At 40.1% G+C, this 25,235-nt stretch overlaps 3 protein-coding genes across 4 annotated transcripts; 1 reads left to right on the top strand and 2 right to left on the bottom strand.

Annotated features, from left to right (window-relative positions):
* Positions 1-246: 246 nt before the first annotated feature.
* LOC115050085 (zinc finger protein 768) lies at positions 247-4,868 on the bottom strand. 2 transcript variants are annotated; one of them, XM_029512829.1, is made up of 4 exons: positions 3,955-4,868; positions 2,990-3,120; positions 2,674-2,782; positions 247-1,740 (listed from the first exon to the last, which is right to left on the bottom strand). In XM_029512829.1, the coding sequence occupies exons 1-4, from the start codon at positions 4,217-4,219 to the stop codon at positions 578-580; spliced, it is 1,668 nt and encodes a 555-aa protein (XP_029368689.1). In that variant the 5' UTR covers positions 4,220-4,868; the 3' UTR covers positions 247-577. The 2 variants fall into 2 exon arrangements, with proteins under 2 accessions (XP_029368689.1, XP_029368681.1); XM_029512821.1 differs by having other exon boundaries at positions 247-1,746; positions 3,955-4,867.
* Positions 4,869-4,956: 88 nt separating this feature from the next.
* LOC115049440 (uncharacterized) lies at positions 4,957-13,756 on the top strand. The gene is made up of 5 exons (XM_029511670.1): positions 4,957-5,354; positions 6,395-6,525; positions 6,621-6,681; positions 6,821-9,219; positions 9,449-13,756. The coding sequence occupies exons 1-5, from the start codon at positions 5,084-5,086 to the stop codon at positions 11,309-11,311; spliced, it is 4,725 nt and encodes a 1,574-aa protein (XP_029367530.1). The 5' UTR covers positions 4,957-5,083; the 3' UTR covers positions 11,312-13,756.
* LOC115049456 (von Willebrand factor A domain-containing protein 7-like) lies at positions 13,678-24,847 on the bottom strand. The gene is made up of 18 exons (XM_029511704.1): positions 24,670-24,847; positions 21,478-21,682; positions 19,863-19,999; positions 19,629-19,773; positions 19,376-19,469; positions 18,845-18,973; positions 18,139-18,325; positions 17,868-18,037; positions 17,510-17,622; positions 17,051-17,167; positions 16,641-16,814; positions 16,384-16,516; positions 16,095-16,247; positions 15,802-15,894; positions 15,074-15,348; positions 14,793-14,926; positions 14,284-14,443; positions 13,678-14,171 (listed from the first exon to the last, which is right to left on the bottom strand). The coding sequence occupies exons 2-18, from the start codon at positions 21,673-21,675 to the stop codon at positions 13,791-13,793; spliced, it is 2,793 nt and encodes a 930-aa protein (XP_029367564.1). The 5' UTR covers positions 21,676-21,682; positions 24,670-24,847; the 3' UTR covers positions 13,678-13,790.
* Between the last annotated feature and the right edge of the window lie 388 nt (positions 24,848-25,235).

Below are 25,235 nucleotides of genomic sequence, written 5' to 3'. Positions count from 1 at the left end.
TCATCTGCAACAACAGAACTTGGTACTAGCTTGGCTTCATTTCACATTTTGCAGAAAACAACGGTTGCTTCTCATTTTGTGAGTTCTGGATTAAAGAAATGTTCAAGACCTATTGTCCTTTTGTCACTCTACAGAGTTTAATACCTATACATTGCTGAGTTTAATTTAGAAATGTATTGGCATGTTGAGGCTCTGGATGAAATAAAAAAAAATAAAATAAAAAATTGATTTTTTTTTATTTATTGGCCTAATTGGTTTTATTTACAGAAAACTTACAGACATTGCAAAGTAGGCAATCATTAACAAATCAGACAAAATACAGCATTAATAAAAGTTTTGTTCAATTATGAATCTGTAATGCAACAATTCAACCTCTTGAGGCAATTTATCTTCAGGTGACACATTTTTTTTCCATTCAAAAATATGCAGAAGAATGCTATATCTGCCTTACATTTTTCATATTAACAAAAAGTTCTTGAAAAGTTCTCTTTATGATTCTCCTCTGACTAAAAACAAAGTCCTGATACCACAAAGAACCTTAAATTATCTTATCATCTTTCCATAAACTTTCTTACTTTTATACATCTGTCATGTGTTTGCGCTGATGTGATTTCAGATGATCCAGACGTTTGAAGCTAAGGCCACACACAGCGCAGCAATATGGTCTTTCCCCCGTGTGGGTACGCTGGTGAACCTTCAATATGTCTGCTCGTGTGAAACTCTTATCACACATGGTACAACGATGAGGTTTTTCCTGTGTGTGAATTCTCCGGTGCAACTTCAGATTCCAGAGACGGCTGAACTTATTCCCACATACAGTGCAACAGTACGGTTTGTCACCTGTTTGGCCACATTTATGTGTCTTAAGGTCAGAAAATGAAGGGAAACCTTTTCCACAATGGCTGCAGAGGTGAAACCCCTGCCCAGAATGAATTCTCTGGTGGACTTTTAGGTTACAGGCCTGTGTGAAGGTCTTTCCACATTGGGTGCAAGAGTAAGGTGGCCCTTGTCCGTTGCCTTTATGTGTTTGTTTGTGAGCCTTGAGAGCGACAGAATCAGGGAATGACAATGAGCACTGATTACAAGTTTGTCTTCTCCCTCCTCTTCCTGCTGTCTGATGCTGCAACCTCTCTTCCATGTTTAAGGTGTCACTGTATGTATCTGAGGCACTATACATATTCCCTGTGCTGTCTAAACAAGGGTCGATTCGTGTGCAATGTCCCCCCCGGAAGTTCAATCTGCCACCTGAATCACCAGCAACGTGTCCAGGGTACAAGATACTGGGGTCCTGTAGATAGCCTTCCTCATTAATCAATAAACAGCTGAACTCGCCACTTACGTCGACGTTGGTCCTTGATGGCGAGCCTGCTGGGGAACTGCCCAGACCTCTTCTATTCCGCAAGGCTTCAGTCTGATACGCTTGATGCTCAGATCCTTCAGGTGCTTCCACATTCCCCTCATAGTGCTCCATGTAACTGAGATTGTCCCCCAGATGGGATGGTGATCCTTGCAATCCATCTAGGTTATCCATTTCTATCATGCTGGCACTGCCATAGCCAGTCTTGTCATAGCCACTCAAATCTTCTATCCCATATCTGTTCTGGAAAAGTGGTTCAGATGGGTCACCAGACTGTCCATGACTACCTGATTCAGGCCTTTGGTCAAAGCCAGTTTCCCAGTTCGCATGGCATTTTGGGATCTTCTGGTCACGTTTACTGGTTCCCGGCAGGCCTGATGTGTCTGTTTCTGACCAATGATGGGAGGAGAAGACTTATCAGTAGTGGGACAAGAAAGACAATTACCAAATGCACACTGAAATTCACTTCAGTATCATTGTTGAAAATATACCTTATCTTGTTAATACGTGTAGCCTTGTAACCTGCAGCCATCTATCCTTGGGTGTAGTAATGCTCATATTGTTGCCCAAAATTTATGATCAGGACACTTAAATTCCTGTAAAACCCTAAAGAGAGACTTATTTTAAAGGTTCTAGTGTAATAGTTCTACACACTCTATCGGGTTGTTAAAATATTATGATGAGAGAAATTTTTCTTGTTTTCTCTTTACATTTGTAAACAAATTCATTTTAATAATTAAAAATGTTCTAAATTCTGCTAATTTGCTGCTTTTGTTCGTTCATTCATTCATCTTCAATCATGCTGCCCATTTTGCTACATTTAGCATGAAATTACTTTAAACTCATATCAAGTGAAAGCAACATTTTTACATTTTGTCAGTATTATCAGAACAGAAATCTTGTATCTCATAACTTGTACTGCTCGAAACGATTATTTAGACGATGCTGGTTTTAGTGGAGCAAATTGGAACTTTGCTAGCTTGTTTTACATAGACAAAGTATTTATAAAAGGGAGACGTTTTGAACTTCATTTCTCAATATGTTTCATTTCTTTCTTTTTTGATCTTCTGGTTATTGCTGTGTTTCTCTACATTAGCTGATATGTACTGTACTTCTGTTGCAGGTGTGGAATCTTGCATTCATAGTGCAGAAAAACTATCACAAAACGTGTGTTAAGTGACCACTTGTCAACAGAAAATGGAGATCAGCCCCTTATATTTCAATTTTAGTTAAATTTATATTAAAAAAAAAACCAAAACAAAACCAAAAACCTCTCTTTTGGAGGCTTTCCACATTCTTAGTATATACAAACTGACCATCCAAATTGATTCCCCATCTCTCTTGGGACTGATTAGTTTCTGCTGAGAGGTGAAGTACTCCCTCCTTGTGCCGTATATCCAACTTTTCACTTTGTGCATCTGGAGACTGACAGACAAGAAGAATGATAGTATTAATCTATGAACTTTACCTCTGCACAACTCAAGAGAAACCATATGATTCGCACTAGATAGGCAGATAAGCTGAATATATATATATATATCTCTCACAATTGAACAAACGAGTTTGACTGTGGTAGCTATTTATTTTAAATATTGTAACTTAAGTCATGCCATCTAAGAGACTGTGCCCTACCTGTGTTTCCCTTATTGCACTGTGGACTTCTCTTTTCCTCTCTTGCTCTTCATGATCAGGTGTCTCGATGTCAGCACAATGGGGGCTGTTTATTTCTTCTTGCAGTATATTCTCTTGCTTCAGGCTTTTCTCTGGGACAGAAATGTAGAATCTCAAATTAGAAAACACAATTGATATATTTCGTGTGAGATGGACATGAAAGCTGTCACATTTATACCTTAACATGATCAATTCAATATAGCACTTTTGATTTGTGAACAAACACCTGCTTCAGCAATATGGAATTGTTTCATATGAACCATGAAAAAAATTTTGGAAGAGTCAACTCAACAAATATATTGACTACTTTCTGTCATGTAAGGCTAGATAGAGAATGAACACTGATGATGATGATGAAACTGTCATTTTTTAGGAAGTATGATCAATTAGTAATCAATTACATATTGACAATCCAGCAGGCACAGGGTAACTTTATCCTTCGCCTGAGTCTGTTTCTGGCCATATGCCAAATTCAAATAAATATTTACACTCCTTTTACTCTTTTCAACTCCTACTGCAAGTTTCTGGTTCGATATCTGCTAAATGCACTCTTTGGTTCACCATTGTCAGGCAAAAGATGTGCATTTTTGTATCAGAATCAGAATCAACTTTACTGGACCTTGCAGGAATTCGTCTCGGTCATCAGTGCTACATTGCTGCTTAAACATTTTGATGACCAAACATGCAAAATAAAGCACGTATGCACTGCAGGCTCAGAACTGCAGAGTGGGATGGTGCCAACTATTAACTGGGAGGTTACACCCAAGTACCTTTCATGCAATTACTGCAAAAGCTTTGGATCCATTCATCAGATGGGAATAGTCCAACTTTAAAGCCCTTGCAGTGGGCCATGACTCTCATTCAAGATTTAAAAAAATGTCCCCAAGAAAGAGAAGCTAAACCAGGTAGGTTTTATCCAGTCTCACCTATAGCTTCGGGTTTCTCCTCATTTGAGGCTGTGACTCTCCCGCAGTCAATGCACCTCCCCCGCCTGTCCACCTCTCTTTCTTTGTGCCGACTCTCCGACCACTTCAGTCGCCTCTTCAGGGACTCGACCTGCTCCCTGCAGCGCGTCACCTCCTCCAAGAAGCTCTCCTCCACCAGCCGGGTGATCTCATACATGGCAGCCTTGAACACCGTCTCCATCACCCCAGAAAGTTGGGACTGAAACGTCGCTACAGTCTCGGCCATGTTTACAGCACTGATAACTCTGGACGGCTGTTTATATCCAATAAACTGAAGAGAAAAACTTAAAACGTGGGTTTGTTGAGCCCAGTGCTTAATTCACTGGATGTGTCTCGACTCGACTCCCAGTGTCTAAGCCCCGTTTTAGACGCACATTTCTTGATCCAAATGTTGGCTGTGGCTATTTCAATTACACCAAACTAAACGTTGAACTAACCAGACAGTCGTTTAGGAACATACGCGTTAGCTAACAAGCCCGCTGCGCTACTTTTGAGTGAAAGCACCATCTGATAAACCGCTATCACAAACAAATAAATGCCATATTCAACGTGCGCGTACTTCATTTGTACTTCAGAGTGGCTTTTCAAACACGAGTCAAATGTTAACCTGTGATCAAACGTTACATTTGGTTTCCGTCAGGCTAACGCGCTTCCTCCTCATTCAGTAAACAACAGCACTTCCGATGTTTAAAGTACGGATCGGGAGTTGGGACAATCTTCATCGGTCGAGCTGTGTGGGATTCTGTGAAGGGATAAAGCATCGTCGTGGAGAATGGTGGCTGGTGTGTTAAGGTTTATTAATCACTGAAAGAGATACAAATTCATTGTTTGTTTGTTTTTTTAAAAAACAAACTAAAAACTATAAAGATCTGAGCGATTTACCGGACATTTGGTTCAACACCCCCCCCCCCCCCCCCCCCCTCCTTCTTCTAAGCCGAAGTGCGTCACACACGAGAGCACGTCCGTCCAGAGGAAGGAGCCATGTTGAACCAGCTCTCAGCAACCATGAGTTTATTAATGCTACCGTAAGTCTAATGTCCAAAGCGGACTGAAAGGGAAACTCGGAAAAAAAAAAAAGGAAAAAGGTAAAATGTCGGCGGAATATTTCCAGACCAAATGCGCCTCTGTCATGGAGAGCATGTTGAAGAGCGCTGTCGCGGAGACCACCAAACTTTTCGAAACTATGGTCGACGAGCTGAAAGCAGAAATCTCCAGAATCAAGAAGGAGAACGAGGATCTCAAAGCGAGATACAGCCGGTTTGAGAGGAGCCAAAGCCCAACGCCCGTCTGCAGCCGAGAAAGTGATGGTCCTCCCCGGCCGAACCACTGCTCCGAGAGACGTGACACAGCTGTTCAGTGTGGTGAGTTTGTGGCGCAAAACAACCCAACAGTGTTATCCTTTTGTTGATGCTGTTGTTCTTGGTAATGTCCGTTTTGTGTTGACTACATGTCGGTCTATCCCTATCGTAAGCCTGGGATCTAAAACAAAAGGGAAACCGTACTAAGCTGCCGGATGTGGTCTCCATGGTTATAGGGAAACAAGGTCGTTGTCTGTTTCCTATCAAGCTGACTTAGAGCTAATGTGTCAAAGATTTCACCCATGCAGGACTCTGCAATGAGCATAAGCAAATAATAGATGCAAACTATGCTGACCACTCTGATATGTTCTCATCTGCGTGTTGCGGAAACATGTAGGTCAGCCTGTCTGATGACCATCGTGTTGAGCGCCACTCCTCGTTTGCCATCAAAATCTTGTCAGTTTGAGTGAGAGTTTGCAGTAGCACAGCTACTTACACTGTGTGAGCTACTACCTGGTACAGGAAGACACCGTGCAGAAATGCATACTCTGTTTTATGATCTATTTCCCTATAAATTAGACCATTAAAAAAAAAAAAATCCCATGTTGTGCTGAGCAAGACTTTGAAGTAGCATCTCAGAGTTATTATTAGGAACGTATTTTCTGAGTGTCTAAATCAAATGAGAAGTATGGTCATTTTCTTCTGCACAAATGGACTTCTTTTAACAACCAGAGGAGTCTCCTGATGGACAGTTCAGCATTGCCTTCCCTTTATAACTTTGAAACCTACGGCCACTTGTATGTATGTGCAATCTATAATCTGAGGTAAAATCAAAATATGAAGGGGAAATTTACAAAAAACTGCCCAGGATTTGGAGAGCAACCTTATTTCCTGTATAAGTATTTTTCATTTTCCTCTATGATAGATGCTTTCTTGTCATTGTAAACAAGACCCAGTGAAAGTTCAGCAGTTGTCCTTTGTGATCAGAGGCTATATAGCATAGGGGGAAAATTGTGTAGTGTTGTGATAGTTTCTTTGACATCAGTTTAAAAAAAAAAAACATTCTTAATTCACATAATTGTGTTTCTTGTTTGTATTTACAGACATAGTTCCTAGTTGCACCATGTTGGTAAAAGAGTGTCTACCCTTGAAAAATTCATCACTGCAAAACCAAGAGCAAGAGCACAACTTTGACACCCATCCTCAAATGGCATTTATATTTGTCAAACAAGAAGTAAGTGTGTCTTCTTTGTAGTAGACAAATAAATTCTCTTATATCTTCCAATATGTTACACTGCCATTCAGGAATTGAATGATTCTTCCTTGCAGTCTATCTTGAAGCAGGATGAAGTTGAGCTCATAAATGTCTGTGGGAAAGTTGATAATTCAGGTGAGCATTTAAAACTGCCGTTTTCTAAAAGAAAAGGGTATTTGTGAAAACTTATCAATATTTGTAACATTTTACTAGTCACAATTCTCACCTCTTATATAAATTTCTCCTCTTATATGTCCATTTTGGCTGTGCCTAGATTTACCATGGGCCACTGCTTGTGCAAGTGAAAATGACAGACCTGGGATACTTCCTGAAAAAGACAAAGAGCTCCATGTAGCCTTGGAACTACCTTGTTTGGGAATGTTTAGATGTTTACAAAGAGCCCAGAACCAACCATCTGAGCCACAGCAAGCACTAGTCATTTCATTCACTGCAGTAAATGATGACAAGGACGATGAGACAAGTAGAGGACCTGCAACATCTGGGGAACAGCCAGCACCGACTGCTCAGCAACAACCATCGGTCACTGAACAAACTCAAAGAGAGACAGAAAGTACTTCCCAGTGTGTAGAGGAACTGTTGGCAGAGCCCAAACCACAAAACAAAGTAAGATGTGAAGAAGTGAAAAATAGAATTCCTGAGGCTCATTCACAACCAGTTTGTCATAGAAGAGCGCAGCCACCAAAAAAAGCAAAACGACAGCAGGAAGTTAAAGTTATACTTGCGTCGCCATCTGCTAAACAAATGTTAGGAAACCCCGCATCAATAATAGTGGAAGATGCATCTTCATCCTTTATCACTCCAAATAATGCTTCAATAGATGCAGAAAACAGCAAGGATGGTTCAGTAGCTGCTAAAGTAGTGTGTCTGAGCAAAGAATCTTCCACTGTGGAGCAAAAAACGTCTCAATCTCAGCAGCTTCCCATGAAAACTCCATTCACAAAAGACACTCAACATTCATTTGCAACTGAAACATTAAACTCTACACGAGCAGAGTCCAGACAATTTATTCAACTCAGAGCACGCCGCACTTCTGTAACACTTCAAGATGCAATGCTGTTAGTTGAAGCCATGAATCAATCACCAGAGGAAAACACAATCTCCCCCACCAAGAGATTGCCTGCATCACCACAAAGCCAGTGTTCTCATCAACCACGCACCTTACAAGGTGTGGGTGAGGCTGCAACTGAGCCAAAGACGCCACCATCTCCAGTTCCTTTTTTCGAAACTGCAGGCAGACTGTCCAATAAAGCTCAGGCCTGCATTAAGATTCTCATACCAAAACAACAACATGCAGTCTCTCATCCTTTTAATGCCACAAAACAACCAATGCCATCATCAGTTGTTGCAACACAGACAAGTATTCAGTCACAGCAGCACCATCCCCATCCTCTGCAAACATCTGCAGCAGCAAGTGAACACTCTAACACCGTGCCTCACAAAATAATTGTCATGCCAGGATCCAAGCCCTCATTAACACCAAATGAAATTGTGGCACCGTGCTCAACCAAGCTTTCTACTTTTGTGCCAGCAGTTGTTGCTCCACAGAACAATAATTTAAATGTAACTTCTCCTGCTGCATGGTTACCTGTTGGAGCATCTTCCTTTTCCTGTGAACCTCAGAAAAGAATTTATGTTGCTTCCAGAAAAATGCTTCCTGTTGTCCTGTCACAATCAACTGCAACCTTAACAGCCCAGAAATCAGGGATTCCACCGCACCCAAATATGACAATTACTATTCCAAAAGATGTGCAAGCTGTGGCTTCAAGCACACTTAAGCCACAGACAATTATTCTTTTGGGAGAACAGCCATCAGCAGAAGCAGCAGCGAATGTTAAAGCGTCATCGCTAAAGTTGATGTCTCCATCAAAGGAGTTAACCTTTTCCATGGCTGCACAAACTGCTTCAGATGAAGTGGTTTCAGTGTCATCTCAAAAGTGTCATCATACAACCGTCCACAAGGACACTCCCAAACAAACTGAATCGGATTCACATTTCGCAACAAAAGGAGATACACAAGCCAGCTTAAACACTGGGGTAGTGCCAGCATCTCTGTCCCAATGGGAGCAAAAACTCTCTCCCACAGTCAGATTAACCAAGCTGCCATTCTCAGTATTAGCCAAAAAATCAGTGCTGGTCTCAAGGGTGCTTCCAAATGGGTGTTCTGAAACCCAGCCCCTTTCCAAAGAGGGTGCCATACAAGAGAAACTATCATCTGCACACGAATCAACACAGCCATTGGAAGGGCCAGTGGTATCCACTGAAATCTGTCCCAGTTTAAAGGATGCTTCTGAGGAAAATAATATTCCAGAGAGGGCATTGTTATCCTCTGATACAGGCACCATTTTGGGTGAGTCATGGTCCAATGAATATGAACAAACATCTGCACAGCCAAAGATGGTAGTACCAGTTTTGGAGACGTTTGCTTCGGAAGAACCTTCAGTTTCTAATTTTGTTGAGGAAACGCTCAGCAATGACATGAAAGACAATGCACTAGCTAATGGTTTCCCCACAGAAGACAAAGAACAGTCTGACACCGTACCGCCAACCACATCTGCCACATGCAAGGACTCATCTGACCCTGGTTCAGAGATGATTAAAAACCAGTACTTGGCACAATTGGCAGTGTTACCTGTAACTGAAGCTCCAAAAAAGGTAATGTCATGGTATACAACATCTGGATTTTTCTGTTTTAGCTTTATAAATGCCTGAGAATGGTTTTGGTCATTTATCAAAAGGAATCAAACAGTTTATTTATGGTAGTTACAGGAATTCATACCCCAGCAGTTATGCTCTGCAATGGCATTTGCAAACTGACAGATTGAATTACTAGTATTCATATTTAACTTTCCTAAACTTACTTTCTTTCTTTCTTTTTTTGTAGGCCTCTTCAAATGACAGTGCTGATACCAGAACTTCTAATGCAGAAACCTGCATCAGTGGCAAGAAATTACAGAAAGACTCCCCTGTCACCCTCCTCCGAAGTCACATCAGAACTCAAATGCAAACAAGAGGAGCTAAAAGAAATCCAGACCTGTATACAGAAATACAAACCACCACTATAAACCCCAAGGAACCTGGATTAGAGAATGATAGCCCAAATGATAATAACATAACCACTGAGCCAATTTCCATTGCTCCTAAGAAGCCAGGTGCAGTTGAAGACGTTATGTCTTTAAACAAGACTACCAATGACTGCGTTCCCTATAGTCCAAGTAGAACTCGACTATGTAAAGCTGCTTTTAGACAAATGAGTGTTAGCAAATCAATCACGAGTCCAAAAGCAACTGGGGAAACATCAAGTTCAGGTCGATGTGCTGGTGGCTCTAAAATTACTCCAAACCATTCTGTTTGTTCCCGAAGGACTAGTTTATGTAAAGATGATGATTGCGCCATAAGCACTAAAGATGGTACTATCCCCAAAAATACTAAATCCACTTCTGTGAGCCCAAAGAGGACTGGTTCAACTACAGAAGATGACCATCTTAAAAAGACAGAGGACTCTACTGCGTCATCAAGTGAGAATGGTACAAGCCCGAAAATGTCTCACCATGGAATTATCCATATCAGCCCTGCTAGATCTGCCTTCACTCTAGATTCTTCTAGCACTAAACGGACTAAAAGATCATACAATTCTTGCAATTATATGAAGAAAACTTCCAGTTCTGCAATTGCTGAAACAAAAAGTGATGCTTATTTCCTAAGCACTAGATGCACTCAACAGGCTCAAGATGGGGAATCCAGTCGTAACCCTAACCCTGAAAAAACAAGATTAATGCAAGAGGGCGCCACTCCTAAAAAGAAGGCGAGAGTTTTGAATGCTCGGAAGTTAGCTAAAGCAGCGAAAATCCAAACCATAGCTAAAATGCAGAAAAACGCAAATGCAGGCCAGCTAGACAGTCAGGCAAACTGTGAGGTCTTGAAAAAATATAAGGCTTTAGGTGTGTGGATTCCCCCCAGAATTTCAGCCACTAAAACACCATCTGAAAGCAGACAGAGACTGTTACCAGTAAAGAAAGAGACAAGATCCCCCAAATTGCAGAATCATGTATCAGTTGCCCCCCCTAGTATTTCTCTCCACCCCATACCCGTCAAAGCGCCACCCGTTATATCACCTTTTGAGCCGTTGTCAGTTATTGGTGGGCGTTTGCTAAAAAACCAGTGTGGGGAGTGCGGCCGCGTGCTCAGCAGCAGTGCTGCCCTTGAAAGCCATGTAAGCCTTCATACAGGACGCCGACCTTTTTCATGCATGCTCTGTGGGAAGAGTTTCCCGGACCACAAGGGTCTAAAGCGCCACGGCCGAGTGCACCGCAATGGTCGGATCCATATCTGCCAGGAGTGCGGCAAGGGCTTTGTCTATAATTTTGGACTCACAAAACACATACAGATGGTGCACAGCAGGATTAAACCTTTTGTCTGCCAGACCTGCAACAAAGGATTCTTCACAAAAAGAGATGTTGAAGCCCACATACGGATCCACACAGGAGAGAAACCATTCCACTGCAACCTCTGTGATAAGAAATTCACAAGGAGAGTAGAATTAAATGTGCATTTGAGGTGGCATAATGGGGAGAAGAGACACTGGTGTCCATTCTGCGGAAAGGGATTTTTAGATTTCAATAACCTGAAAAGACACAAGTATATCCACACAGGAGAGAAACCACATTCCTGCCCACACTGCCCCAAGCACTTCACTCAGTCAGGACACCTGAAAAAACATGTGAAAAACGTACATAAAATCCAATGAGAGCTGGACATAGATGTCACCTTTTTATGAGCTCTTAATAACAGAATGTATTATATGTTCCTCTTCTTTCTTTTTGTTCTACACAGTGGGTTGATATTCATGCCCCTTTCTTTTTTTGTCAGTGTGTGTTGATTGATTGACATTTCAGAAATGAATAGTTTGATTTTGGGTAACATTTAGTTCTTGCAAAGAATTGGACATGGGGACCAGTCCATGTCTTATTTGTGTGTCTATACAAAGAAAGCAAGCATCCAAAATAATGTTAATAATTAATTAAATAATAATAATAATAATTAATTAAATAATAATAATTAATTAAAAATGAATTAATTAAATCAATATCCTAAGTCTTTAACTGTGGTTGATTACTAAAAGCATGTGAGGGGGATTGGGGGGGGGGGTGTTAAAATAATTTTTTTGAGTTATTAAAATACTGCTAATAATAATTTTCTGGAACTGATAGTTGAACAGGGGATACCATGGGAGCCAGAATTAAATTAGTATCTGTGATTAGATAGCCTGTTTGGGGAAAACGTAAATGCTTTTGAGATGGCTTTATAATGTGAAACATTATTTTGGCCACTGAAGTGCTGACATCTGTGTAGAAGAGTCAGTACACTGATATGTAAACGATTGTACTTATTTATTGCTGGGCTTAGACATTTGGTTAACAAAAGATGGGGTAGATCAACAGAAGTGCAAATAATGGCCCGCTTTTTCTTTTGGTGGCTGATGAGTAAAAGTATTATTTCTTGTTTTTATTTTGTTCAAACTCTTGTTACAGTTAAAGTTGGAAAAAAAATATTACATTACAAGTCATAATGTATAACTGTTTGAAATGTAATGGCAGTTTACATTATTTACATTACTGTCTTTTTTATTTTTGAAATTGTGCTAGTTATGAAATGCAATCCTTGTGCAATAATTTACCACCTTCTGCTCGGATGAATAGGAAATGTGCATTCACACTAAGCACGTTTACATGCACAGTTAAGTCTAGCTATGGTTACAGCTCGATGAAGCCATCTCATAGGACTTCTCTCCTTGTCCCTGTTTACATGCACGGGAGTGAAATCCATTTATTTGTTGAAATCATGTTGCCTCCTCTACGATAGGTGGCGATATGCACTCCTTCGTCTTGTGGGTAATGGGCCACTACTGATTGAGCTATGGCGTCACAGACCACAACAGAGGTGGGAAATTAAAAAAAAAAAAAAAAAATGGTGAGCTAGAAAGTTACCCTCTGTATTCATCCAAACATGAGCTTTTACTGCAGCAGTTAGCTGATCCGCATTGGACCGTAGAATGTATTTGCAGTTTGCATTTAATCTCTTGACATGCTCTAGTCACGATACAGTCATTGCATGCTCAGCTCTGACCGAACATATTCAAACATTATTAAGTTCATGTTAGTCTTCATTTCTGTTTTATTTTTAAATCTTCAATCCAAACACACCTTGAGAGAATTTATCACTGTAGTGCAAGTGGCCTGAGCACAGCCTCCCAGCAGGCACATTGTTGAGGCTGGGGCAAAATCTGATGGCGCTCAAACATTTTTGAAGCTGAAGCAACTTGCACAGTTTAGATCTTTGTCTTTGTTTACATTCCTTTTTTGTATGAAGATGCTAAGAGCTTGCTCCTGTTTTCTCAAACTGCTGATTTCTTGTTGTTGAACAACACTTTTATAGTTCTAAAATTTTGTATTTCGGAGTTCATATTGACGTCATCCTGTTTCAAAAGATGTATGTTTTTCTTGGGCCTTTCATTTGAGGAAAAATTGGTAATAAATATACAGATGTCCAATGAACTTCCATCCATCCTTTTTTTGGCCCTAAGAGGTCAGTGATGTGCATTTTAAGAAAACATCCACATTGAAAATTACAAGCATTGATGAAAACATTGATGTCTACTCAAATTATGGTTAGTTTTCTATATCTTTCAGAATAAAACCAGCCTTCTATTTCCATACTATGTATATATATCCTTGCTTGTCCTAAACAGTAAAAGAATAGAAGAAAATATTCAAAGTGTACAAATGAATATGTTTTGTGTAATTAAGTATAGTTTTATTTCAGACAATTTATCATCCATTTCTACATCAGTGCTCATGCTTTGTGTAAACAATATATCGGGAATTAAGTTGATCATCATCAGTACCCCATTTTATCCCATCATGCTAATCTTTTTTAGAGTTAAGTGTATATACTGATTCATTGTATAGACATAAGAACCTAAAACAAGCTCAAGCCCTGTTAAAGAAAATGCTAATTATGATTCTTTTTTTATAGGTACAGAGTTTAGAGAGCAGCTGAAATATTACTTCTGTCCTGACTGAGCTTTTTGTTTGCTAAAGCTGAAACTGATTATAAAAATTAAAATGTTTTTATTATGAACATATTTCAGACCAAAATAAAGCATACATTCATTTTCCATTCTTTGACACATTATGACAGGATACCATTTTTCGTGTGCAATAACTTCATGAATTCATTCCAAGAACAGACACCAGCAGACAAAACCACAATGGCAATGACAGAGTGACAGCAGGGGGGCCACCTGAACGAACTATTGAATGATAGCATTTTCCCACATTGCCAACTTCATCCACAGCTACAACCTCAACAATCTGCGCACAGCAGGAGGCGTTGTAGCTGGCCTGGATGATGGGAGCGCTCAGAGAGGTGTGTGAGAGGGTTCCATTACCCTGCTGCAGGAAGATTCTTTCTATCCCAGTGCCATTTTTGTCAGTCAGGTTGGCTGAGAGCTCCCACCTGAAAGATCCACACTTAGACAGATCTCGAGGACAATCGTCAGCCAGAACAGTCACTATTTCACACAAAGGCGGAACAAAATCTGTGATCTGGAAAGACAATAGAGAACACAACGTGAAGGTTTTATTCTGGAGTTGTACGGCTATGTCTAAAAGTTTTTTTACACCATCTAACTGTGTAGTCCAAGATAAGTTTGGTTACCTTTTTAATGACAGATAATCTCAGAACAATGTAATTAGAGTCAACGCCACTGGACGACTTGGCCTCCAGTGTAAGAGTGACATCAGTGCCTGATTCTGTGCTGAGAGGTGGTGTGATGGTCAATGTGTTGTTAGAGTATTCTCCAGTTGTCAGAGTGAGGCTGTCAAGAGAAGGGAAAAACATCATTCTTGGTTACAGGAACTATGATTGTGTGCAATCTATACATTTTATTTTGGGCATTTAAAGATGTAGAGGGTGAAACGTTTTCCTGTTAGGTGGCATTGGACTAAGTGCACTATTTAGGCAGAGCTGTAAAATATGGCCCTGCCTCACCTTTACCCTAATTGGTGAATGTGGTTGCACATGTTAGTTTCCCCGAACTAATAGCTGGATATCTGGCAATGCATAATGAAACAAACAAACAAAAAAAAAACAAGGCATATTGGTATTTTCCCAAAAATGCTAATGACATTTAAGACAGCAAATTCTTTTTGTTTGTTTCCCCTCACCTTTCTGGAAAGGACATAGGGAAGTCTCTGTCATTTCTGGCACTGATGTGATACTGGCCACCAGAGCCTTTGGTCAGTACGCTGAATGGGAGTTTGAAGGCTTCTCCTGGCTCCACACTGCTGTCCACCGCAGCCTGGAGAGGAAATAGGGAGGAAAAGAAAAAGGAAAACATGTCGGGGAGGAAGAATGGTTTAATTTTTCCAAAAATCATTTTCAAAAAGTATGAACATTTTCCCCATCAGCATTCTGTGAAACAACTACATGAAATGAAGAGACGGACCTGGATGTTCACTTTGGAGATGGACATCTGGGTGGTTGACTGCCTCTGAAATTCAGTGTTTGACACTTTGTCTGTTCCTTTCAGAATGAGCACAAACTCCCCCTCTGGGACAGCATCAACAGTCACCAGGATGTCTCCATTACCCATGTCAGCCATTGTACCGTTGCTCACAGCCTCAGCAGCAGCAGCAGGAGTCATGAGGGCAATGCTTCCAACATCTAGTGAGGACGGACCTCTCCTCCCAATCACTGAGACCATCAAGGTGGCTGGCTGACCTGGATATCCGCAGGAAACAAGAGGAGCAAAGTAGGGAGAAAAAAGATTGAAAAAATAACTTTATGGATGAGTGAGTAACTATTTCAATAGTGTCTTCATTTATTTTTCTACTCGTCATTGGCCGAACTGATGTCAATGAAAAAAGTTTTTCAGCAGACAAATTTCGTCAAAAATTACATTTGATGCTAAAATATTGGTATGGTTGAGTAATTTACATTTTTTGATGACCCTGTTCAATTGCGTCCAGACTGCAATCAGACTTATTATGGCCTTTCAAAGTTGGTAACAACAAAAAATTGAAAGATTTGCTGTAGGTTCAAGGGGAACCTTACATCACATGATAATAATTTCGAATTGAAATACTGTGTAAACACCAATACAATGTCTATGACATATGTGTCCGGGATGTACAAACTCTTGTGAAATCATTGCATTGTTTCGTTACACATCACCTGTTAGCGGACGCCCGCTGAGTACTGCATAGCCTGGATGAGGTCCCTCAAAGCTTTTCACAAATTCATAGATAAAGCTCATTGTACTCTGGCCTGGAAACACAAGGACACACAGTATAGATACACAATATAGATACACACAAAGAACACAACAAGCACAACAAATGTAAGCAGCGGCTTTGCATGGACTGAAATCAAAGAGAATAAAAATGCTCCACATTAGACAATCAAGCTGTGGACAAGCGGACTCAATTTCAAAATTACTTTTGTTTTTAAAAAATGAAGAATGTGACCTGTGACTTTAAGTGTGTATGGTTGGTTGGACACGATGTTGATCTTCCAGGTTCCTGTCTGCTTGTTAGCATTGAGACGAATTCTTCTCAGGTTGCCCACAGTCTGAATGGTTCCCAGCTTCCCATTGACCTCAGAGCTGCTCTGGCTCACACCTGGAAACGTTTACTATGGATTATTAGTCATAAAGACAAATCTAGTTCAATCATAACAACGTGTTCAGTAAGAAAGATGGACATCCAAGAAGTCTTATACACGTGAACTGTGGAAACGCTGAAACTGGTGAACTACCTGCAGGGTCGGTCAGTGTGAAAGAGAGGGAGATTCCTGTGATGTAGATGGTGATGTTTTTAAGAGATTCATCCAATATGAAGGAGAAGGTCTCTTGCCTCCCAGGGTTCCTTGCTCGCTGAAGAACTGTCACCTAAAACATTTGAGAAAGCAAAAGATGTACAAATCAAAGTCTTAATTAATTTTAAACAACCACTAACAGTCTGCTAAATGCTTTAGATTCTACAGAATGAACCAGTGGTCCAACAGAGTCCTACCAGAGCTGAAGTAGAGGTGTCAAGGATGACGTCTGTGGCCTGAGGCAGCTCTTTCTTTGACACCTGGATGGCTTGTCCTCCAGAGGCCTGAGCCAGTTCCTTGTAGATGTCAAAGGGAGACTCAACGGATCGACGACGACGACGCCTACTGCTTCCAGTATTGTAGAAGGAGACCTGTGGAGATTACAGACCTCACTTTCCAAGTTAAGTCACACAAGTGGACTGAGTGAACCTTGGTCAGTAATATTTGCAGCCATTGATTTACTTCTGATTTAGAGTTCTGAATGAGGCTTTTTTTGTTTTTTTTCACATAGATTGATTTTGGTTCAAGCTCCCCTGCAACCCTGACAACGATGGCTGGATATAAAAATAATGAACATTGGTCACTATTGCTGCCAGTTACTATATACCGTTGACTTGGTGCTCCTGACGAGGGCCAAAATTGTTTCCTTCAGGGCGATGTCTTTGACTCCGGCATCCGTGAAAACAAAGACCTCAGAGGAATGTGGGGCACTAGTGAGAGCCAACTAGCAAAACAAACCATAGTCAGTTTAATCAAAAATCATAGTACACTGTAAAAAAATGGATATAGTCCTGGCAGAAAATTACCAGGAATTTATACATTAATGTTATGGACACTTCAATCCTAAAACATATAATTCTGTAGATTTACAGTATATTCTCAGCATTTGCCAAAAATGTCTTCATCACTGAAAAATCTGTACCATTTCTGTGGACAATTTCAGGACTCTGCACAGTGAAATGATAAGAGACAGACTAGTTTAACATCGCAAAAAAAAAAAAAAAAAACCCAATATTGCAATATCAGTTTTTTACAACATTGTGCAGCCCTAGACAACCTTTAGTACCTGAAGTCCTGAAAAACACATCTCAGGGACATCTCCGCCTCCATTCGCTTTGAGATTGGAGAGTTCACGTTTCATTTTATTAGCATCTGCTGTCCTGGTTACTGGTCCAAAATCTTCACAAAAAACAAAAACATTGTTTCACTTTTATTGCTACCACTATGACTTTGCAGATTTACAGTAAACTCAAAAATACTTTATTTATTTTAAAAGAAATAATGAAATTGAAAGAGACATGTCAGTCTCTGCTAAATAATGAAACTGCTATTATATGTATCACATGCTTTGATATAATTGCATTGTCAGAACTCTAACACTAATGGTTTCCTCAACATGAGCAGCATGGTAGAAGAGGCCATACCAGGGTCATTGAAGGGGACCATGATGTACTCAGATGGTTCATCCTGAGTGCCTTTTTTGCTGTCAATGATTTTGTACATAAGCTCCCTGACTCCATCAATGTCATCAGACATGCTGCCAGTGGTGTCAATAACGAAGCACACGACAGATGAGCGGGCTATCCCCATCATTCTGTGAGTAAGCAAGACAGAATATCAATATTTATTCTATAGTACCATTTTTAGGCCATTTTACCAACAAACAAGTTGATCTTTTATATCTAGCTGTCATACCTCAGAAAGTCTTTGTCCCCAGCAGCCAAGCGGATGTCCTCCAGCAGCTGGAGACTTGCAGCAGTGGCCAATCTCACAGCAGCATTATGGAAGGCCATGTTGCCACCACGACCCTCATCTTTGCTGATGCCACCACGGGGATTTACTGTGTTGGTCAGATCAGATGTACCTCCATGGCTGCATTTTCCTGGACAGGTGAGACAGCTCCAACTGAGTCATGGCTCAAAATGGGAGAAGGGGTAGACTGAACAATGCCATTATGATTGTCTTTTAGGGAGAACCAACGAGTAATTTGAGTTTCTGCTTTGCTTTATTGCAACCCATTAAATACAACCTGTATATCTGAGGAACAGAACAGATCTATGTTAGTTACTGGTTCACTATTGATAAAGTGGTAAAGGAATATTTATAAAACACACTTCCACAAAAATTATGAGACTGACACCACACTCACCACACTCAAAAAAATCATGGTCACAAGAGATTTTAAGAAGTCACTCCAATCAATCTAAATCATTTAAAAATGTGGTTTTGTAAAAAAAAAAAAGAAAAGATCACCATTATAAGGAAAATAACTATTACTTGTTCAACTTTCTTTAAATTACCATATATCAGTTAGCAGGTAGCTTTCACCAGAAAATGATTGACCTCGACGCAGCATCAGCCATATGTGAAAGCAGTTCAGAGATATATCTGTCACTGATACCTTTAGGCTTGACAGAGGAGAAGATTCCCATGTAGCCAGACGTCAACTTCTTCTGTTGCAGGATGTTGGGGAGGATGGGATTGGGGCACGTTCCACTGGCACAATCATTGCAGGTGGCGATGTTGGCATCTAACCAAACAAAGTATGAGCAAGATAAAGGATAAACAATGCATTATCCCCTAAACCAGGGGAGAAATATAGATTTTATTTTATTAAGTATTTATTTGACATTCTGACCAATAACATTTTTTACAACATTTATATACTATATATTTTTATGTATTATAACATTATATAATACACCAGAATACAGAAAACTAGTGTCAGAGTGTATACAATGTTTTAGTTTTTTTCAATCTTGTTAAGAATGTAGAGGTCTCAGAAACTCAGTAATCAAATAGGGTTAGAATATATCTGTGGAAAATCCCCCCAAAACCTGAGAGATTATTCCACATATAGTACAAACTGTCATAAAAATTAAAATGTGTAACTTTTCTTTTCTTTGCGATACACATATTGTTATGTACCCACCTGCCAGGTTTTCCAGTGGAAGATTTGGCCGAATGAGGTTGATGTAAGGCTCCGTGTTTCCCAGCTCCACCCAGTTACTGTGACTGTAGAAGTCCTGACAAAATATGGAAACACCTTTTTTCATATTCCATATCCTCTATTTGTACACATTGTAAAGTAATTGTTAAATATTTCTCTTTCATTAGGTTTTGGTTATTTCCAAGTGACTTCTCACTTTTCATTTGAATTTCTCTGTGTCTGGTTACTTTCTCACCTGCAGCGTATGAAGGACTCTGCCCAGTGTCTCTCTCGCAGCCTTGAAATTTTCCTTGCGAATGTTAGCTTTAATGGTAACCATTCCATCTGTGATGAGGCGTCGTCCCTGCAGGAATTCCTCTGAGTTGAAGTGGTGTGCAGCGCTGAAAGCATTTTTCTCTCTTAGTGACTTGGTAAGTGTATGCAAACAAAAATCAACCACTTCTCTTCTGTTTCAGTTGTTTCCCCCCACCTGTTGGCAAAGTCATCATCCACCTGTCTGTTCTGGGTGTAGATTTCTTGAAGAGCAGAGTGAAACTTGGCACCTGATACCTCTCCTGTTGCTGTAGGTCCAAGGCAGGCCTGAACCAATTCCTCAGGAGAGTTACCCTGGAGTAAAATTTAGACTCATGGGTAGAACATACAAACGCCGCACACAAAGGTCCCAGGCCTGGGAATCAAAGTCTTTCTGTGGTGACGCAACAGCACTAACCAATATACCACCACCTTTGTACTAGAACAACTCCCACAAGCCTCTGTTACTTTCCTTGTGTTTCCCATTTATTCCTGCAAAAATATTGGATAGAACAAGTGCGCGTGTATTTCTTTCTTGCTTTTTATTTGATGAGTCAAGCTGAGGCCCAAGTTGAATTAAAATAGTCAGTTAAATCATAAAACCTGTGCGGCTGTATGTGAGTTTCTAAGTTTCCATCTGTAATCTAGTCATTCATTTTGAAAGTTCGTTTCCTTTTGTTGGCAATATTTTTTTATTTTTGAGAAACACAGTCACGCGACACGCATGTCGTCATCAGTAAAACGAAGGAGAGGTCACGTGACTTTTGTCCTGCAGTTGTTTTGTTTTTTTGTTTTTTTAAAGCGACAGAGCGTGATAGCAGCAGCAGGTATCCCCTCTGCGAAATGCCACTGCGGAAAAAAATTAATTGAAAGCCAGAAGAGAAGTCATATATAATTGCTACGAAGCTGCCGACCCATCAAAACGGTGTTTGTATGGAATATTCCCGGTAAACTAGCTGCTAGCTAAAGACCCGTTAGCGGCCTGTTGCCGTTGGCAACTATGAGAAAAGCTGCTGACATCGAGAGTTGGTCCGGTAAGATACTATGAGGCTGGGCAGACAATATTAAGTTGTAGGGAACGAATTGTTGTTTGAATGTAAAATCATTTTGGTATGTGCAGTATGCAAGGATGTTTTTTTGTCTTTGACACTGAACTGTGCTGCTGGAGTCAACCCTTTGCATCTCTTCCATCCTCTTTACAGCCAAAATTTGAGGCACTCATAAAACTGATGGAAGAAACTTGAAAACGCTAAAATCCCAGAACACGGTTGAGCATATTGATTGACTGAATTTCATAATTCCTTATTTGTCTAAAAAAAAAGAGGTTTTTTTTTTTTGTTTTGTTTTTTTTTTTAAATTTCATGTCGTATTTTATTTGTTTTGTTCTTGGGCCCAGAGATGTCACGATCGTTAGTCAGGTAAATTGGGTTTAAACTTAATTACCTTGTCCAAACCTTGTTGCCAGATGTACTCATCTAATTAGCCATCGGAAGTTATTTGGTGTATTTGATTATAAAGTAACATGATATTATTGGTGCCAGTCAAGTTGTAATTGGACCAGGATATAGTTTGATAATTCTTGTTAATGCCCAGTATACATGCAAGGTTAATTATTCATGTTATAAATACATATTTGTAATGCAAGGTTATTGTTTTATCTGAAAGGGTAATTAAAAATATGAAAAAGAAAGGAACAAATTATATTACAGTTTTATCACATGCTATTTCCCTCCTGGAGAACCTAGATATTTAGATATACATGTTAACTTGACTTAGTTCAGGTTCCTACCTACCGTGGGATTAAACTCATGACCAGCCACCACAGCCTCCGACTGACATGCTTCTCTCACTTTTTGCAATAGAGTCGTTCTAGTAATGTTGGCATGAGTGGCCACCTCATTCGTGTTGGACTTGGACATCGGAATAAAGGCTATGGTCAGTCCCGGCATCAGGACCAAGCCCAGCAGGGTTATTACCAGCACTGAAGTCATTGATAATCTGCAGGGAGAAAAAGACAAGAAGACTTACCAGTTATCAGGTTAGTTGACTAACAAATATTGGAAAAGCAAAGGTATATTTTCCAGCAGCATTGGGGGAATAATATGTTCAGTAATAAAAATTAACAGAACAGTGGTATAGCTGTTAGCACTGTTGCCTCACAGCAAGAAGGTTGTGGGTTCCTGGACCTGTGTGGGTTTCCCCTGGTAATCAGGTTTCCTACCACAGTCCAAAGACATCATGTTTAGGTTGATTGGTTACTCTAAATTGTCTGTAGTCGAGAATGTGAATAGTCTCTTGTCTGTATCTGTGTGTTGGTGCTGCTAAAGACTGGCAACCTTTCAAGGGTGTGCCCTGCCTTTCCCTGAATTGGCTCCAGCAACCCCTGCAGTTGAAAATTGAGTGAGAGTAATGACTATATTTTGCAGTGGCTTGTTAGATCAACCACATAAAAGAACTAATAACTGATAAACTACAAATAATTGCTTCTCTGTCCCTTTGACCAACCCCACCCTACACCCTACACCCTACCCCACTGTGAAGGCATGCCACTAATGCACTCATCAGGCAATTCATTGCTTTTGATATTAAGGAGTTTTTTTCCCAAATATTTTGAAAATTATATTGACCGTGATGGCTCCTCTCCAGGAACCATCACCTTATTGGGGTGGAGAGGTTTGTGTGACCCAATGAACCCGAGAGCTTTGTTGTTGGTAGCCATGTGCTCCTGATAGAGTCACCCAAGGCAAATAGCTCTCAGGCGAGCGGCCAGACAAAGAATGGTTCGAAAGACCCCATGAAAGATAGTGGAGGGAAGAAGGTTACCCTGCCTGGAGGACGCCTGGGGCCCATGTTTGGAGCAAGGCCTGGATGAAGGGTCCGTTAGTGAGCGCCTGATGGCCAGGTTTGCCACAGGACCCGGCCACATGCGGCCCCATCTTGTGGAACCACCATCCGTGTGAGAAAGTGCTGGGGTCAGGTGTGCTGCTATATGGGTGGCAGTGATAGTGAGGACCTTGGCAATCTAACCCTTCCCAATCTGAACTCAAGTGGTGTTCTATTGTTAGACTTCTGTGCAAGCCAATAAAGAACACCATATTTAAACACAAGAATGCTCATAAATGTACTTGATACCACAGCACCCTGGGCCGAGGGTCAATGATCGATTTTGTAATTATGCTAGGGGATTTTTGTGAGGAAATATGCCACCTACCACGACTTTGCTGTTGATGATGCAGTCTAGCAACATGTTTGCACAAGTCCAGCCTTGATGAGTTAGGACAGATAAATGCATTTCACACGTATCAAACATCAATTTCTGAGTAGATGAGAAAAATTCTGTAGAAAGTGTGTAGGCAGGAACTGGAGGAGAGGGGTCCATGACAGTAAGACAAAGCAGACAGCAGTAGAATAGGAATTCAACAAATAAACACTCCAGGAGTTTTAACGTAAAATCTCAGTTTAGCTTTTACATGGATTGAGCTGGCAGCATCATTTTGCTCGCATTGTCTGTTACAGCAGTGCATGTCTTCAGCTGTTGGTGCTCATCAAGATAAAGTCTTACTGTGGCAAATCTTTTGTCTTTGCTTTAAGCCCATTTCTTTCTTAATGTGCTGATCAACGATCTGGCACATTTTTTCCTTGAAAAGGATCCTGGTACAAAATACTGTCTATTGTCAGCTCCCGTTACTCTGTACCAGTGCAGCATTATAGTGTAGTACACTTTTAATTGTATATTCAATCAGTTGCCTATTTATTATATACAGGTGGATAAAATCTCAGAAGTCTCAAAGCTTTATGAATGGTTTTAATATTTTGTCAGATTTTTCCTTGAAAGTGCTTTACAGAGTTGTTGATTCAGCTTTATAGCTGTTGAGGAGGTTGTATCTTATGGTGTTTTCAATCACACTACATTATATCAAGACTAGTATGTAATGGTTCCTTCATTTGCATTAATGGGAGAAAATACTGGCTACCTAATTAACTGGCAAATGCATTTACTGTATTAAACGCCAAAAGGCATGCAATCGGCAGAGCAGCAAAAACTCAGTAATTGAAACATTAAGTGCTAACTGAGAAATGTGAATATGTGCATTCCAACAGAAAGCATGCTGCTAAAACTGTAAACAAGTAAAGTTGGATAGGTTTAAAAAACAAATTTATATATATATAAAAAATATAATAATCATATAATATATAATAATAATTATTATTATTTATTTATTCATTTATGTTTTGTTTTGTTTTGTTTGTTTTTTTTTTTTTTTTGTGACTTTTGTGCATGGTACTTTTACCCATGATGAGTCGTACAATCTAATTGATGTATGGCAAGAGAGATTGCTTTGGTACATTTCCTCAAAGGCTGGCATTCAACCACAGCCACATGTTTCAACATGTTTTTCTATCAAAACATTTTTCTTCTCGAACATAAGGAGCAAAACGACAAAAATAAACTCCATGTGTCATCCAAGGAGAGTTGTAACCTGTGTCATTGTACAACATGCATTACAGGTAATGTTTATACAGTCAAACATCAACAAAAATGCCTTAAGTGCAAAATATGCTGCATCTCAAGGGGCAACCAGTCCCTCTTAGACTACATGATTGATTTGGTATTCACTCTTGTCCCTCAATCCCTGCCTCTTCACCGTCCTCTATGTTCTCCACTTCCCCCTGAGAATAATGATTCAATATAAATTCTATCCATTATTGTGTTCATTTGTTCTCTTGCTTATGAATTCTACTGTTTCCTTGATATGCATCTAAGGACAAGAGTTTAACTGAGCCTAGAATATGAAACCCTGAATAAGACAAAAAGGTGAACATGTTTTTCCATAAGAAGTTACATAGAATTAACATCACACCTTTTTTCTTTCACATCATTCAATCTCTTAAATTTGATTAAAAAAGGGCAAAGAAAGTAACTGTCTATACACAAAATGTACTGATTAATTTTATATGATACTGCAGAAAGTAATTGTGCTTACCCCGGGTTTGCAAGTGGGACCAAGCAGCTTCAATTTTCATAGATGTTGACTTTTCTTAGTTAGGCAGAGGAATGACAGGAGCTGACATGCCTTCTCTACTTGGTCTTTTTTTCTCTCTCTGTCTCTGTCTCAAGCACCTGGGGGTAAACCTTATTCTTTGAGAGTCCTTGTGATTGACGGCGGCTTTAGGCTGCCACCCTGACCCTCCCTCTAAATACTGTAGAGCCATCTGATATAAGGCCTTCATGCCCAGGGCTGCCTCTTGGGCGTCTTTCCCCCTGCCTCCAGCTTGGTAAGCAGGTGTGGGAACATTGCTTGAATCTGTAGAGATCAATAGTGAAAATATATTTGTAGCTTATTTCTTGCATTATGACCCTGAGCTCCAGATGGGAGCTGCTTGTCTTACATTGCCTTGGTTCTGTCCATCCACCTCATTTTGTGATGTTATAATAGTCCACCAGAGGTGGTCAGTAGGTTGATTTTAACAGATGCAGTTATAGTCATAAGGACCATGGTGAGCCCCTTTAACAGTTCTTCCTCCCTCCGTAAACCTTTTTTTATAGGTT

Source organism: Echeneis naucrates, chromosome 1, assembly GCF_900963305.1.
Source record: "Echeneis naucrates chromosome 1, fEcheNa1.1, whole genome shotgun sequence".
In the NCBI taxonomy this organism is placed as follows: Eukaryota; Metazoa; Chordata; class Actinopteri; order Carangiformes; family Echeneidae; genus Echeneis; species Echeneis naucrates.
Note: the sequence above shows the minus strand (reverse complement) of the source record. Positions and strands in the feature narration are given on the sequence as shown.